Genomic DNA, 15,578 nt, shown 5'->3' with positions numbered 1-15,578 from the left:
GACGGGTCACGTGAGCCGCAGACGCGTCACGCGCGCCGACGTGACGCGGGGCTTCGGTGACATTGATCAACGCGATAGGTTAGTATGACAGGGCCGAGGCCGAAGACGTGTCCTGACGTTACACAACACCAGAAATAATCAGTCACAAACAGAGACCCACTCAATACAGGGACCAAGTCAAGTCACTATCAGATTGACGCTCAATAATAAATGAATGGATATATTTATATATTGCTTATGTATTATTACAAACATGTTTACATACATTCTAACCTTTTGCCTTAGTTACATGTGTATAGCATCACAATCCGGTCATATATTATGTATACATATGACTGAGGACCATCATTTGGGGTTTTGGGGTTATTGCTTGAATAAGCCACAGTCCTTTACTTTACATTCATACTTGGGTCTTTCCAAGCAAGTTGGGGCTTCTTCTAATTTCCTGAGAACGTCAAAACCTTCGACCACTTGTCTACAATGAAAACAAAGACAATGAACATACTGTCAGACTATAATAATACTATATAATAATGAAATCAATTTAGTGTAGTAAACAAACCCAAAGGCTACGTAGGTCTTGTCCATCCACTGTGTTGGCTGCAGAGTGATGTAGAACTGGGATCCATTGGTATGGGGACCCTTATTGGCCATTCCTAGTATACCCCGCTTACAATGAGAAATAGCAAAGCTTTCATCTGCAAAAGCAAACGGCAAATTCTCAGTATGTTCATGGGGTAATATTATTAATAATATATTTCCAAGGACTGTTCATGCTGAAGCTTTACCTTCAAAGGTTGATCCATAGATTGACTCTCCTCCATCACCTTTTCTTTCTAGAGAAATGTCTGCCCAAGTGAAAGACACAGTTATCATATAACATGTGTCTGAATTGATGGGTTTCAGCAATGTAGTGCAATGTAGTGCTAATGAGTGAGACTGTTTTAGTCTGTTATTTACAATATAATATGTCAATACACATTTAACAACGGTGGGCCGGGAACACATGCCTTATGCATATTTGCTGTATTTTCATTCAATTTGAACAATATTTAAAAACAATCACACATGTCTGGACATAAAGTGGCGCCACAGTACCTCCTCCTTGCACCCAGCCATTTGGCACAACACGATGCAGCAGAGAGCCCTTGTAGCAGAGTGGGAGGCCACTCTGGGACAGTCCTTGTTCTCCTGTGCACAGAGCCTCGAAGTTCTTTGATGTCTTTGGACAAACATCTGAGAACAGCTGAACAGTCACAAGACAATGCGTCAGTCAGTCAGTACTTTATAAATATACCAGGTTTGAAAAGTCACAGGGTTGAAATAAAACACACGGTAGTTGCACAAGTGATGAACACCAACAATGAATAATAGCATGAACGCCATCTCACCTCAAACAACAGCCTCCCTACTGCTTCTCCAGCTATCTCAATATCCATGAAGACAAATGTGTGCTATAATGAATGGAAGGGTGTAGTTTAATTTTCATTTGTGAGAAAATTATCTAAGTAAAACCTTTATACTTGCGATTATAAGATGATATTATCCTTTTTTATATACTTATAAAGGACATGTTTAAAAGACACATTATTGTTCAATCTATCATATTCTATTCTATTATATTTTTACTTTTATCACTTCATGATCTCTTTATGGGACTGTGATGACTTGCCCCGATTTTCTGGAGGTGCTTGGTGTAGAAGTCCTCAGCAAGAGCCATGTAGAAAGCCTGTGGCCGGGTGAAAGTGAAACTCCACTGCTTCTTGGCCCAGCTAGCAAGATCTTTCTCATTACCAAGAAGATGGCCGTTCAGAAAGCACATCAGGTTGCTGGAGTACTGCCACACGTCACCGCGGAGCTCCTTCAATCACATGCATTCAACAAAACATGGGTTGTGAGTCTGTCGTCACTCAAGCGATAATGTCAAACTACACAAAAACCAGAAGATCTGATTTATTATAACATAAACACTTCAGTGTGTGTTTTGTTATGAGTTCTTTCCGAGCTTTGCTACTTTCACTTAACTGTAAGTCACATGTCTGATTACTGCAAACATGACACAACTTACTCTTTTCTTCTTCATCAGATAAGAGCACCAGTCAAATTCCAGCAGTGGCTGAATTGCTGGATCTAGAAACGCCTCGGGAAACTTCTGTTTCAGTCCCTGTTGTGCACACAAGCAGCTTGTTAACATAAAACATGATAAACTACAGATTTGAAAAACCAACCAAAATAAAGATTTACCTCCGCTATACTTTTGGCAGTATGAAAATTGCGATCTCTAATTAAACCGACGATTTCTACACAGATTTTTGAATCCATGGCTAAACATCCAAATACCAAGGATATAAAAGTATCAGGGCCGTAAGCGAAGCTTCGTTTCCATAGTAACAACCACTGGGTGGCGCCTGAATATGACGTCATTTTGAACCTTTCCGGCCTCGTTCTATTTCGTTTTGTAGTATATTTGTGTTTATTGTAACTAGTTTAATTTGAAAAACTGGCGTGCTTTATTGGACAGATAGACTTTTTCTATTGTATAAAATCCGTATATATTGGTGAGTTATTTTATTGTAAGCATTGTGAAGTTTATTCCACTAACAAGCACGCTAAGCGAGGGAACGTCCAGCTAGTTGGAACGCGGCCCAAACGGCGCCGCTGTTTGAAAACTTGCTCGTTGTCCCATTCCGTCTTGCTTGGTTGTGACGTTTTCACCAAATCGCGGGGTGTAAAGTGAGCATAAAGTCACTTTGGAGACGCGATGGGTGTTCACGATTTGTGGTCCATCATCGAGCCGGTTCGTGAGTCGGTGCCGTTGTACAGCTTGAGCGGAAAGACGCTAGCGGTGGACCTGAGTCTATGGGTGTGCGAGGCCCAGCACGTCCAAGCGATGATGGGGAGAGTCACCAAGCCGCATCTCAGGTACCGGTAACGCTCGTCTGCTCTTAGTGACGTTAGCTTCACCAGCTAAACCCTGAACCTGGGCAGCGCCTTGCCGTCACTCAGCCAACCACCGTTCTTGCCTGTGCAGGAATCTGTTTTTCAGGGTGTCGTCCCTCACCCTGATGGGGGTGAAGCTCGTCTTTGTGGTGGAAGGAGAGGCCCCGAAACTGAAAGCGGAAACCATGAGCAAGAGGACGCAAACACGATTTGGAGGATTCAAAAAGACTGCGGCAGCGAAGTGCGCGACGAACACCAGCAGGGGGCGCTTCAAGGCTGTACTCAGAGAGGTTGGCTGCTCCTCCACTGCCCTGTGTCTCTTATGTCATTTAGCACAGACTATACAAGAGATTTAATTCTTCCTTTCCTAAACACAGAATGACTTCATAAATGCTCTTCCTCCCCCTACAGTGTACAGGGATGTTGGACTGCCTGGGTGTGCCGTGGGTGACGGCTGCTGGGGAGGCTGAGGCCATGTGCGCTTACTTGGACTCGCAGGGCCTGGTGGACGGATGCATCACTAACGATGGTGATGCTTTCCTGTATGGAGCTCAGACTGTATACAGGAACTTCAACATGAACAGCAAAGTGTGTTTTGAAAAGTATTTCATTTAGAATAAACTTGCCACGTGTCATTAAACAACTCATGCAACTTACTTTTGCAATTTATGTCTTTATTATTCTTGCAGGATCCTCAGGTGGACTGTTATCAAACATCACGAGTTCAGTCCCAGTTACGTCTGTGCAGAGAGAACCTTGTCGGTCTGGCCATTCTCCTTGGCTGTGATTATATTCCTAAGGTGAAGGGGCTCATCTCACACCTCCGAATCATCAGCTCTCATCAGCATGTGCTAACTGTTATCTTATGTTATCTTATCTGTCCTGTGCTTCTCTAAGGGAATACCAGGTGTTGGTAAAGAGCAAGCGCTGAAAATTCTCCAGACTCTAAAGGGAGAAACACTTCTACAAAAGTAAGAAACAGCGATTCAGTGTTGCTGGGAGGTGATGCGCTGTTTGTTAATGTACAGGTAACTTCTCCAGGTTTGACCGGTGGAAAGACAGTAACGCAGGTGTGTCTGAGGGATTTGCAAAGAAGGTCCCTCACTGCCACATATGTCGACATCCTGGTGAGTGGAGCCCTGCCCTGAACCTGATAAAGAGTGAAAAGGGGGGGGGGGTGTCACACGTCTCACACGACTGACTAGAGCCATTTAACCTGTGATGCTAAAACACACACATATGTGAGAGCTTTTAATCTGAACCTGCTAACGTCATAACACAGCCACTAGTTTATAATGTTTTACTACTAAATATTTATCCTTACTATTAATATCATCGTCCCTATTTTGCAGGATCAGCAAAGACACATGAGCGTGGAGGTTGTTTGCTTTGCAACAGTAAACATTTCTGTCAACCACAGGACTTTGATTATCAGTGTCCTTGTGACTGGCACCACTACGAAAGCAGACGCCAGGCCTTGTCTTTGGAGGAGAACGTCAAGAAGTATGCGTCTTTGTTTCAATGTGCACTACTTAATATTTTTATTTATATGAAATGTATATATAAATTTGAGAATACAAAATCTAAATATGGACAGCAAATATGAAATAGCAAGAAAAAGCAGTATTATAAAGGCAAAATATTAATAACTCATTCAACTCATTCAATGTCTTGTGTCTTTCCAGGAAAACTCTGGCGAGTCAGCATTTTCCATTTACAGAGGTACAGCTGTTTTCATTCACTGTCCTTTATAGCTTACTGTTGCAAAGTTGGTCTAATAACTGTTTAATACTTATATTTGCAGATTATTAACGAGTTTATGATCGCTAAGGATAAACCCGTGTCTCATTTTAAGAGAAGACGGCCAAACATGCTGTTGATGCAGGTACTCACAAACTATTCGCTTCAGCGAGACGTTCGGTGAAATAAATGTGTGACAGTTTGTGTTGTTCTCCAGAAATTTGCATATGAGAAGATGGAGTGGCCGAAGCACTACACCAGTGAGAAGGTCTTAGTGCTGATGACCTATGTGGAGTTGATGAACAGGAAACTTGGAAGCGTCTCATCCTCTCAAATCAAACCCCTTCGGTAAAAAACATTGCTCTGATGACACCGCTTTTATAAAACAATATTTAAAATGAATATCTGCTATGTGCTTCAGAATAGTGAAACCCAGAGTGAGGAATGCTGTCGCTTGCTTTGAAGTCATTTGGAGCACTCCAGGTTAGTGAAAACCGTATCTGTGATTCATTGAATTCACTTTCCTCCTCATGGTAGATTGTTATGGGTGATTTCACTGAAACCTCCCCTGGGTTGAGTGACAGGCCTGCTGCATGAAGCGGAGGTTGGGATGGAGGGCTTGTCACCGGGATGTCTGTTAGTGACTGGCTGTGAGGTGGGGCTCAGAGGTGACAGATCAGTCACAACAGGCATAAGGTGCTAAACTGGCTTCCTCCTCAGTCTGGGAAGTCCGTCATATCAAAGTCCACTTTATAACAAGCCGGCCTGAGAAAGTCTCAATCAACTCACACAGAGCTTGACATGAAAATACAAATGTCTCAACAGAAATCTGTTGAAAGTTTGAGTATTTCTCATTATGAGATGATTTCTTTCCTCAGAACATTACGTATTTCCTGATGATCATCCTGCAGAGGCTCAACATGAGGTGAGGACGATTGAGGAAGAGTCTCTGTTCTGTGTGGCCTTCCCAGAGGTGGTGGAAAGGTACCAGAAAGACAAAACTCTGGACAAGACCAAAAGTAAGACTGTACTTTATACTGTCACCTTTAAAGACATACATGAAAGAAGGGACCTGTGTATAAATCAACTAAATCACAACAGAAGTGGCCTTTTGAATGAAGTAAAGAAATAATGGGCCTGAAAACTTCCCACACATTGTGCTGACATGATGTTCTGATCAAAGACACCAGGGGCTTTGACGTTGGCTATTACAGCAGCTCTGACACCTGACAATGTAGCTTGGCAGCTCACTTAGTTCACACTAAAGGCTTTGATGCCGCTGCGAGGTGTCTGTTTCACAGGCTTTGCTGTCGATCTGCCTGGTTGTAGAGCTTTTGACTGAAAGAAGGTGGATTAAAAATTGAGTGTTTTACCTCTATTTTCTTTACAGAGAAGAAAACGAAGGCTAAAAAGGAGAAGCCCGCTGACGTCTCGGATGGTTTCTCAGACGTCTTCGCTCAGATGAGTCTCGGTTCTGCTCCCGCTCACCCACAAGCGTTACCCGCTAGCATTTCAAACACACAGGAGGCAAAGGTCGAGGCTTCGGATGCTCCAGTAAATCAAAAAGAAGAGCGTGGTCTGGCTGTTTGTCCCATCACTCCCGTGTCTCGTACAGAATCAGAGGACGCTGCTTCAGCGTCTTTCTCTGCCGTTGTCGATGCTCTTCACCTGAGCGATATTGACTGGGACGCGCCGTCCTTCACATCATCTCCCCCTCCACAAACCGCCACAAGCCACACTGCAGACCCCAAGCGAAACAAAGCCACAGAGACGGAGGGTAGAAGCCTCAAACAGACGCCCAGCTCCGCTCCAGAGCCGTGTTACACAGATTGTTCTCTGAGGGACAGGGTGCTTATGAAGAATGCGTCCAAAGCTGTGAACCAGAAGAAGGAAAATGATATGAGCTATAAGTTACCTTCTCTTGAACACCTTCCTAATTATGACTTAGACACAAAACCCTATGGACAGATGTCCTGCAACAATAACAATAGCAGCAAATCTACCGGGAAGAAGGCCGATGTTACCAAAACTGAACCAAACGCATACAAAGGTCACAGAAGTATGAAAACTAAAATATCACAACAGCCAAAAATGTCAATGCAAAATCTGTCCAAGGCGAAGGATCAGTGTAATGAAACGCAACACAAATCTGTTCCCACGGCTGTTCCCTCATTTGCTGTTCAACCTGAGAGATGCAGCTCTGACTCGGGTCAGAGTGATAAGGAAAAAAAGAAGTCCTCCAAGAAGACTGTGTGTGTGAGCGTGTGCTCGTCCAGCGACGACAGCGACGCAGAGAACCGCCACTCTGGACCTCAGAGAGCGGCTCACGTGAACCCTGCCACCCGGACCAAGCCTCGCTTCATCGCAGACTTCCCACTGAAACCGCTGTCCGGCCCCACAGCAGCCAGAACCTCCAGGAGCGCGACCCGCCGCCCTCAGCCGTCGGGACCGAAGCCCCAGAAACGCTGTGCCGACGCCGAGATCCGCCTCCCGACGGCAGCGTCCGGAAGCAGAGGCCGGGATGCAGCTGCAGCCGAGGGCGAGCTGCTCCCGGCGCCGTCGTCGCCTGTTACTGTGTCGGACAGCGACGATTCAGTGGTTTGTAGCGATAGTCCGCTGCCACTGGCGGAAAGACTGAGACTGAAGTTTCAGAAGTGAGCACGAAATTATCACTTGTTGAGCTTTTTTAAATTTCCAATCTTGATACTTTTACAAGAAACAATGACCACTTCCTACTACTACTACTTCCTGTACACACCAGTACAATGTCATTTAAGGCAACGTGTTAATAATGTGGTGGACAAATGATAAAACTACAAATAAATAAGCTCTTTAACAATGATGAGCTCATCCTGAATGTAAATCAGGGCCTAAAGCCTGTGGACATGCTTTAAGCGCCTGTTTGACAAGCTCAATGTCACCTCACACAGTTGGAGACGAGCCTGCGGCTGGGCCATTGCTTTTACAGCTCCTTGATCACCAGTGGGGCCTTGCACACCTTTGCAGACATGAAACGGTCTGGCAGGAGCTTGGTGACAGCTGCATCCTCTGCTCACACAACAAGCCGCGTGTCCGTGTAACGACGCGTCTCCCCCTTGAACGGAGGAATAACAGTTTGGAGCAGCCGCAGAAACGAATGGGCCCGCGTGAAAACAAGGAGCATCACTTTAAATCAGTTACTGTAATTACGCCATTTTAATTGAATTTGACTGGGGCACAAACATGAAATTTAGGTTTAAAGTAAATCCTCAATAATAAGTTTCTTTTAGTTTCATCCTGCTTCTTATTTTGAAGGTTAATCATTTAAAAAGGCTGCTCACCAGCACATTAGGGCTCGTTTAAAACGGATTCAGGCTGAAGACTCACTCTCACTTGGCAGTGAGAGACAGGATCCTCCACTTTGCCCGTTTGACAGATCACATCACACCGATAATTGTCGCCATGCAGACTTTAAAGGGTAATTCCGCACAAAGGGAATCTAATTATTTTTCTTTCTATCACATTATCCGTCTGTTTAGGCATATTCACACCTCCGTGATAACGAACGACGTCCTTCGGAAAGGGCGCGTTTTGCCACTTGAGGTCTCTTTGAACTTTTTTTTTGTTGTTGTCGCCGGAGCCGTGAACCCATAAACCTCCGGAGATCTGCTTCTATATAAAAACGTTTTGGCAGAATCACCTTTCGCAGAATCCGCCAGTCGTCCCCGTCACATGCGCGTCCGGAGGCACAACCATGGAGCTGGAGGCTGATGCAGCTACAATACTGTCTGAGTGGAAGATCCACGACTGCGCGTTCGAGGAGGACCAGGACTCCGTGCAGTCCAGGTCACCGGGGTTCTCGCTGGACTCCGTGTGCTCCTCGCCGGAGACGTGCGACTCCGGGCACCAGGAGGTCGGCGGCTTCCCGTTCGGCCTCGCGGCGCAACGGGCGGCCCCGAGGGCGCCGCGGCACAACAAGCCCAAGATGTCCACGAAAAGACGCGTGAAGGCCAGCGAGAGGGAGAAGATGCGCATGAGGAGCCTCGCGGAGGCGCTCCACCAGCTGCGCGACTACCTGCCGCCGGACTACAGCAAGCGAGGCCAGCCCCTGACCAAGATACAGACCCTCAAATACACCATCGAGTACATCAACAAGCTCTCGGACCTCCTGAGCCGTGCGTAACGGCGCGCCACGGACCACGCGCACGCGGCGTTTATCCTCACCTGGATTGATTTGGCTCTGATGAGTCGTGCAGCGTCTTTTTATAACTTTATCATGACGTTTTATTTTGCCCTTTTTTATGGTGTAAATATTCTTTAATGGGCACTTGACAAATACGTTTGTATATGAGGCTGCCTCACATGGATATTTTAACAGTGTTGTTAAACTGAGTTTGCTGTTTGTGTAGATAGGATATTTATGGATTACAGCTCTTCTGCTTTTGTGTGTTTGTGTTCTTAGATTTTTGGAAATCTTCGTAGATACTAGTTACTATTAAAGTTAAATGAGCTGCGTTTTATTTCAAAATCAGTTTAATCTTTGTTGTTGTAAATGACGAGCTAAGTTCTGTTTGTTGACATGAAATGACGTTAATGTTAAGCACGGCGTGTGCTTATTCTGACAAACGTGTGTTTTCTTTTCCGACACCTACAATAAATGTGTGTTTTATTCTGAGCTCGTGGCCCAGTTACTTAATGAGCCGTACTTACTGACAATTAACAATCGGAAACCACGTCAGCAGACTCCACAAATCACAGTGCCACAAACTAGAGGAGAGGCTGATTGACGGTAGTAACCATCCAATGAGAGGTCAGCATTCTCCCAGGGGGCGTTTCCCTCACCAGAATCCAAAGCTGAGATGTATCTAGTCTTACGAATCCGCCATTTCAAAGCTGAAAGCAGATAAAGACGCTTTTGGGTTTTTATATTTTCATTTTCTAGTATATTTCTACTTTTATTAGCAAGTAGGATAACTATATTTCTCTTTCTACCTTGCCTGCACCAGCTGAAGTAAGTCGTTCCTTTCCATTTAAGCGTGTGAACAACACAGGAACGCCCCTTTCATACATGACCGAGCCAACATTAAACGCACAAGATTTAATATATCTATTTCGTAACCTTTTTTTCTAGAAACGTGTTTACCTTCACGGTGCATGCTTACATAAATACTCCTAACAGAGAAGCAACTGCTTTGGACACAATATTGTGTCAGCTGTCTTATAATTGAAGTAATTAGACGAGGCTATTTAAGCGATTTGCGTAAATATCTAAACAGTATTTAAATAGTATTTGTAGATGTTTGCATCGTGGTGCATCTGTTGGTCCGAGTCAACATCTAAGTGCTCAAACAATCCACCTGTCAGAATCACGAAAATGTTTCAACGACGCCTCTTCGGGCTTTATTTACTTTACAACAGCACATTAGTGAGTAGTTCACATGTAACTGTGTCCATGACGACGGCAGTCCAACGAAATATACACTAATGTCTTCTTGTGCAACTACTTTATTATTATTGTTTTTTATATTAAAAACAGATTTCAGATGGATGCAGGCACGGAAGAGAAGATCACAGAAACTTCGAAAATGTCAAAGGATGAATCTAAGGGGCCTGTAACTGAAAACAAATCCAGGTCTGTCCTGTGAACCTTTGTTTTCTACTAATATGTTTTTATTGTAAAAGTGTCCCTGAGAAATGAGATTCACGAATGCAAGGATAACATACAGTTTAATGGTGCTCTACATGATTTCCTCATCAATGTAGTCCAGGCTCCAATGCACAGAGGTGCATGTTACACCATTGATGTTTGCCTGACAGCTGGCAGTTGGTTGTTGTCTTTATCTAATATAATTTATAAATCTTTTCAGAATTCGTGGGTTCAAAGGTCGGGGTCGAGGTCGGGGCGGTCGCATAAGTCGAGGCGGCATGCGTGGCGGGCGTGCTATGATAAAAGGCTTTGGACCACCTGGACATGGGAGAGGCCGAATGAAGCATGGAGACATGAATGGATTCGCACCCATTAGGTACGAAGTGTAATAGTAATAAATGAATGCTTATTATTTTAATTACTTATTAACTACTTCCAGAGGAATGGGGAGAATGCGACCGTACCCAGACCTGCGAGGCCATCGATGTAGGGGTGGACCGATGGGTATGGGCCCCCCTCTTCCCCCTCCACCTCCGCCTCCACACCTGAGAGGCCCCTTCCCACCAATTCCCAGGTAAAAGCTGTTCTAGCAAAATGAAGGAAGGCTTAAGTGTTGTTTTTCCTGAGTAAATGCTGGCGTTGTCGTTGTTTGTAGGCACGGCCCTCCTCCTCCTCCTCCTCCTCCTCCACCTCCACCTCTGGGACATCCTGCTTTCAGAGAGCGCCCACCCCATCCACGAGGTCGTGGCATGCCGCCACCTGGACCTCCATGCAACTTCCACCCCCGTGGCCCCAGAGGGTAGGAGCTCTTTCATATTAATATTATGCTTCCGCTTTGGAAGTCACAACTCTTGCACTTTACTTCTGTATGTTTTTAGATTGCTAACTGGATTTGCTTTATTGGCTTAAATATATGATGCCAACATCAGAAATCTGCAAGCAAAGACTGAGGGTTCTGATACAAATTAATCCGTTGTGCTTTTTTTCACTTAAGCCTCATTAGAACTTAATTTCTTCACTTTAAATTACTCTCTATTCTCTTAAATACAGCAACTAGTGTTGAATCACAATCTAAAGTTAGGCAATTAAATAGTGCATGAAGTATTAGAATGAGAAAGACACTATTTCTGTCTCAAAGGTCAACGAGTAATGAAGAGATGATGAATCCCTGCCTAGCTGACACATCGGTTCTTTCACAGTGAGCCCCCTGTTGGCTAAAGCCAAGAACCCAATATGTGATTTTATCCTTTTACACAGCTACCACAATGGACCTGTCTCTCCTCCTCCTCCTCACCCCCCACCTGGCAGAGGCCAGAGGTGGCCAGGGCCCCCTGGTGGCCGACGCTTTTAACACAGCCCACCCTAAAAACAATACCCAAGTACTTATTAACAGAGACGGGGCCCAGAGTGTTGTAGTAAATGAAACACTTTTGAATAATGTGTTAAACAAGTCAAAGTCTCTGAGTATCTCTTTGACATACTCTGTGGCCAAATGTCTGATTACTGACAAATAATCTGAAGTAATGACTAATGACAGCTGAGAACTTAACGTAACGTAATGCCTCATAACGTAACAATGTAAAGGCATTGTGGTTCTGTTGCTGTTGTAGAAACACTTTGACATTGTTGAGAAAAGCTGTTCTCAGCGAGTGTTTAATGTTCATTGGTTCTTGTGGTGTCGCCCTGTGAGCCTTATGATGGTTTCCCCGACTCTTGATAAAGACTTAAAACGGGTGATGCTGTATGTTTACAAGTGGGGAGCCGTTATTGAAGGAATGCACGCCAGCCCTCGAGCGCCACTGAATAGTTATGTAAACCTTGGACCTCCCTATCATTTATAACCTCATTAAACCATGCAGCAAGTCTTGTTTAACAGAAGTAAAACAGTATGCTATGAGCATCCATGAGTATTTAATCCTATATAATTAATGTGCAGCTGTTTTAAGTTATATTGCTGTTTGAAACATTCATATTTGAGATATAAGTCATAGTATACTGAAATTATATATATTAAGTAGTTTTTATAAGAACAGATTCCACTAGTATTTGCTTAAGTTACTGAGTTACGCATTACTGTGTTAAGTTTTTTCAAGTGTTATTAATGCGCTGCACTGTAATTAACATATCCTTGTCAATCTGTTATTGTGTTATTTGAGAAAATTCAACAGATGATATAGTCATAAATGAAAAAAATAAAACTAACAATAAACTCTACAGTACCTCTCTTTGTTTTTTCACAAATGAGTCTGGGAGTTGTCATGACAATTTACAGAATATCTGTAAAATATGAAAAAGGTGCAATGTTACTAGTGTAGAGGCACAGTGAAATGTTATATGTTATAGTGATTATTGAATCCACCTGAAAAAGACTAGTTTTAATGAATGTGGACATGATTCAGTGGACCTTAATTGGATCACTGAGGGCTGAAATTGCAGACCTGATGAGCACGAAAGACCTGTTCTGTCAATGCTACGTTGCTAAAGCAGGGTTTTTCTCTAAGAAGGGCATTTGTATATGTAAACATGTAAATTTCATGTGGGGGGTGTTTTAAAAGGAGGACATCATCTTTGAAAGATAAACACAAACAACAGGAGAAAAGCATCATGTGGCAACATTTTACAAGCTGTGTGAATGGAGCTATTTATTTGATGTGATAATCAATAAACCTTTTAGGAGAAAGCATTTATTGTTAATGCCATATTACTAATGCATGAACTGCTGGTACATACAATTATCTGCCATTATCACAGGGAAGAAACCACATTGTGTTGCAGCAGAAAAAGTCCTTAGAATGTTCAGAATCAGTAAACTCACCACAGACAGGTGTTTTATTCTCTTCCCTTTCGGTCTTTTCCTATTTCTCCAGCACTTTTTCTGTCTCTTCCGTTTCTGTAGTCCCATCTTGTTTCCTATTTTGGTTCCTTATAACAGACTGACTGTTGTTGTCTCCTGAAGGACACACAGTACAGTTAACCTCCCAGGCCCCAGGAACCCAGGCTCCCCCTCACAGCCCCCCCCCCCTTCTGCAGCGGTTCGACACCAAGGCTCTCACACCGCACTTGAAAAGGTGAGCGTCCTCTTGTCTTAATCTCCAAACCCTTCTTCCTCTGATGGCTAGAGATTTTCTTTCAGGATGACACATGTCAACTCCTGAATCATACAAAGCGTAATGAAGCACACAGGTACGTTGTTTCTCATTGCTTTTAAAAAAATTGTATGATTTCACCAACAGTGAGTAATAATGCAGTTAGATATTTGAACCAGAGGTTTGTAAATTACCGTCATTACACACTTAATCTATAAGCATTTTAACAATATTTTACCTGACAGAAAAAAAAACAATCATGAACAGAGACAGTTCATTTTGTTTTACTTCAACATTTTTATTGTACTAATATACTAATTATTCAATAAATGTATGTAATAAATGTTTTGTGTGCTGTTCTTTGGTCCTGTGTAAATTTAATCCAGTATGATGCAGAAAAATTAAATATTAACATCAACAACTCAAAAGGTAAATGTTTTCATTACAGGCAGAATTTATTTATTAATCCGTGTTATTTGCCACAGAAAGAACACAAAAAATACCTTTGAGCACATATACACACACAGAAACAGGTTCTGTACTTAAAGGGGATGATTATTCTTTAGAATTGTCTATATATAAAAAAGGTTTAAGTTCAGTTTCACTTGCTGGCCTCGCTTTCCACTGGGTGGTCTTTCCACATGGGTTCATGGATGTGATCTGGAACTTTCTCCATGGTGGTCTGACAACACAAGAGGAACAAGTGGTAGGGAATGAGTAATTAATTTAGGGGCCAAAAACATGTGAATTGAACACGTGAAGTTGTCTTAGAGCAGAACATCACCTTGGTCACCTCCATGGCAACACCTTCAGGGAGGTTTCTCTGGATGTATTCAAGGTAGACGTGTGCTGTGCAGCCTGTCAAATGAGACAACTGCAAAGCAAGACAAGACACTGTAAATTGTTTATTCATAATTTTTCAACTTCTGTGTGTCTTTAGTTACTAAAGGAAGTTAAATGTGGGTTCCTCACCTCAATGCACCGGTAGTGTGTCCTCATTTCATACTGGACTCTGTGTTTTTTAAAGATGTGCACTGACTTCAGGAGTGTTAACCTCTCGATGTCCTTGGGAGGTTCAAATCTGTTGGAAAGCACAAACGCATTAGGAAGGGACTGCTAGTAAAATGTGTGCTAGTGTGTGGCTGGTAACTCTGCTAAGACTTACACTTTACTGATGGTGATGCCCAGCTCTTTAGCTGCAGTGGTGGCAAAAAACTCATAACTGTCCAACACAGCTCTGTCGTGACCTTTTACCAGAACGGACACCTTCTGAAACAATGTGTCAGGTTCTTCTGTGACTGTGATCTGCAAAAACCAAGAATCAAGACTTACACATTTCTCATTTCTTTATTCTGACATCCAGATAAATTTAGTTATAATTATAACTTACAGAAGGAGCTGTTGAAAACAGCCTTGGTGCAATGTGGAAGGAAGAGTTTGATGTCAGCGGGAGATGGAAACTGCAGAGGAATGAATAACCAGTATTAAAATGCTGATTTTGAGACAATCCAGTAGCAGAAAAAAGTAAACAAACAGTTGCCTACCTTAATATTTTACATCTATTGTGACTTGCACCTGCACCCAAACCTCTCGGCCCCTACAGACAAAGAAAATCACATTAAAACACATTATAGATAATACAGTATTATCACACAGCTACAAGCGCGTCAGTGACTAGAATTTACTGATCAGCTACGTCGGATTTTTCTAATCTAAAAAGTCGCCTGGTTAGTCAATATAGCTCATATATGTTAAAGCAAGGTGCAAATATATAATAATCACAGTACCAAGTGTGAGATTGCTGTCAGTATCCTCCCCAAAGACAGCACTTGTCGCCTAAAAGCCATGGGGGCCGCCATGTTTTTCAGAAGGTGAGACAAACCGGACGCTCACTTAGAGACAGTGTCCCCTTGTGCACCGGAGATGAAGTGCTCAGCAGGGCGAGCAGTTTATACTGGGGGTCGTCAGATAGTAAATAAATACAATCTTAAACTCTAAATGGTCATTAATGAAAAAAAGTGTGGACAAAAATCAATCCCTGCAATTTGGTACCAAAATATGAAGACAAGTTAAGATGTTTCATATAATAGAATAATAGAATAGAATAAAATATGTTTCTTTATTGTGACTGTGTCCATACTGATTTACTATAGAATTAAACCTAACAGCCACCTCTGTTGATATGG

General features: G+C 43.0%; 5 protein-coding genes across 9 annotated transcripts; 3 read left to right on the top strand and 2 right to left on the bottom strand.

Annotated features, from left to right (window-relative positions):
- Positions 1 to 180: 180 nt before the first annotated feature.
- On the bottom strand, positions 181 to 2,424 carry ppil6 (peptidylprolyl isomerase (cyclophilin)-like 6). The gene is made up of 8 exons (XM_029141331.3): positions 2,245 to 2,424; positions 2,069 to 2,164; positions 1,673 to 1,861; positions 1,392 to 1,454; positions 1,099 to 1,246; positions 789 to 848; positions 563 to 698; positions 181 to 475 (listed from the first exon to the last, which is right to left on the bottom strand). The coding sequence occupies exons 1-8, from the start codon at positions 2,422 to 2,424 to the stop codon at positions 364 to 366; spliced, it is 984 nt and encodes a 327-aa protein (XP_028997164.2). The 3' UTR covers positions 181 to 363.
- Positions 2,425 to 2,761: 337 nt separating this feature from the next.
- LOC114849646 (flap endonuclease GEN homolog 1) lies at positions 2,762 to 7,343 on the top strand. The gene is made up of 13 exons (XM_029141305.3): positions 2,762 to 2,922; positions 3,032 to 3,230; positions 3,352 to 3,528; positions 3,630 to 3,740; positions 3,838 to 3,911; positions 3,982 to 4,067; positions 4,293 to 4,443; positions 4,626 to 4,662; positions 4,745 to 4,825; positions 4,898 to 5,028; positions 5,102 to 5,163; positions 5,559 to 5,699; positions 6,071 to 7,343. The coding sequence occupies exons 1-13, from the start codon at positions 2,762 to 2,764 to the stop codon at positions 7,336 to 7,338; spliced, it is 2,679 nt and encodes an 892-aa protein (XP_028997138.1). The 3' UTR covers positions 7,339 to 7,343.
- Positions 7,344 to 8,410: 1,067 nt separating this feature from the next.
- msgn1 (mesogenin 1) lies at positions 8,411 to 9,334 on the top strand. Its single transcript, XM_029141345.3, has one exon. It carries the CDS (start codon positions 8,414 to 8,416, stop codon positions 8,840 to 8,842), a length of 429 nt encoding a protein of 142 aa, XP_028997178.1. The 5' UTR covers positions 8,411 to 8,413; the 3' UTR covers positions 8,843 to 9,334.
- A 147-nt stretch (positions 9,335 to 9,481) lies between these two features.
- Positions 9,482 to 13,686, top strand: si:ch211-51e12.7 (uncharacterized protein LOC336335 homolog). 5 transcript variants are annotated; one of them, XM_029141334.3, is made up of 7 exons: positions 9,482 to 9,624; positions 10,196 to 10,291; positions 10,527 to 10,682; positions 10,746 to 10,880; positions 10,962 to 11,105; positions 13,263 to 13,374; positions 13,440 to 13,686. In XM_029141334.3, the coding sequence occupies exons 2-7, from the start codon at positions 10,203 to 10,205 to the stop codon at positions 13,512 to 13,514; spliced, it is 711 nt and encodes a 236-aa protein (XP_028997167.1). In that variant the 5' UTR covers positions 9,482 to 9,624; positions 10,196 to 10,202; the 3' UTR covers positions 13,515 to 13,686. The 5 variants fall into 5 exon arrangements, with proteins under 5 accessions (XP_028997167.1, XP_028997171.1, XP_028997168.1 ...); XM_029141338.3 differs by having other exon boundaries at positions 9,488 to 9,670; XM_029141335.3 differs by having other exon boundaries at positions 9,489 to 9,670; positions 13,263 to 13,686.
- Positions 13,687 to 13,826: 140 nt separating this feature from the next.
- On the bottom strand, positions 13,827 to 15,331 carry mrps10 (mitochondrial ribosomal protein S10). The gene is made up of 7 exons (XM_029141339.3): positions 15,180 to 15,331; positions 14,937 to 14,989; positions 14,783 to 14,852; positions 14,558 to 14,697; positions 14,365 to 14,473; positions 14,177 to 14,266; positions 13,827 to 14,074 (listed from the first exon to the last, which is right to left on the bottom strand). Exons 1-7 carry the CDS (start codon positions 15,249 to 15,251, stop codon positions 13,994 to 13,996), a joined length of 615 nt encoding a protein of 204 aa, XP_028997172.1. The 5' UTR covers positions 15,252 to 15,331; the 3' UTR covers positions 13,827 to 13,993.
- Between the last annotated feature and the right edge of the window lie 247 nt (positions 15,332 to 15,578).

The sequence above is a fragment of the Betta splendens genome, chromosome 24 (assembly GCF_900634795.4).
Source record: "Betta splendens chromosome 24, fBetSpl5.4, whole genome shotgun sequence".
Classification (NCBI taxonomy): domain Eukaryota; kingdom Metazoa; phylum Chordata; class Actinopteri; order Anabantiformes; family Osphronemidae; genus Betta; species Betta splendens.
This window is presented reverse-complemented; position numbering and strand designations above follow the sequence as displayed.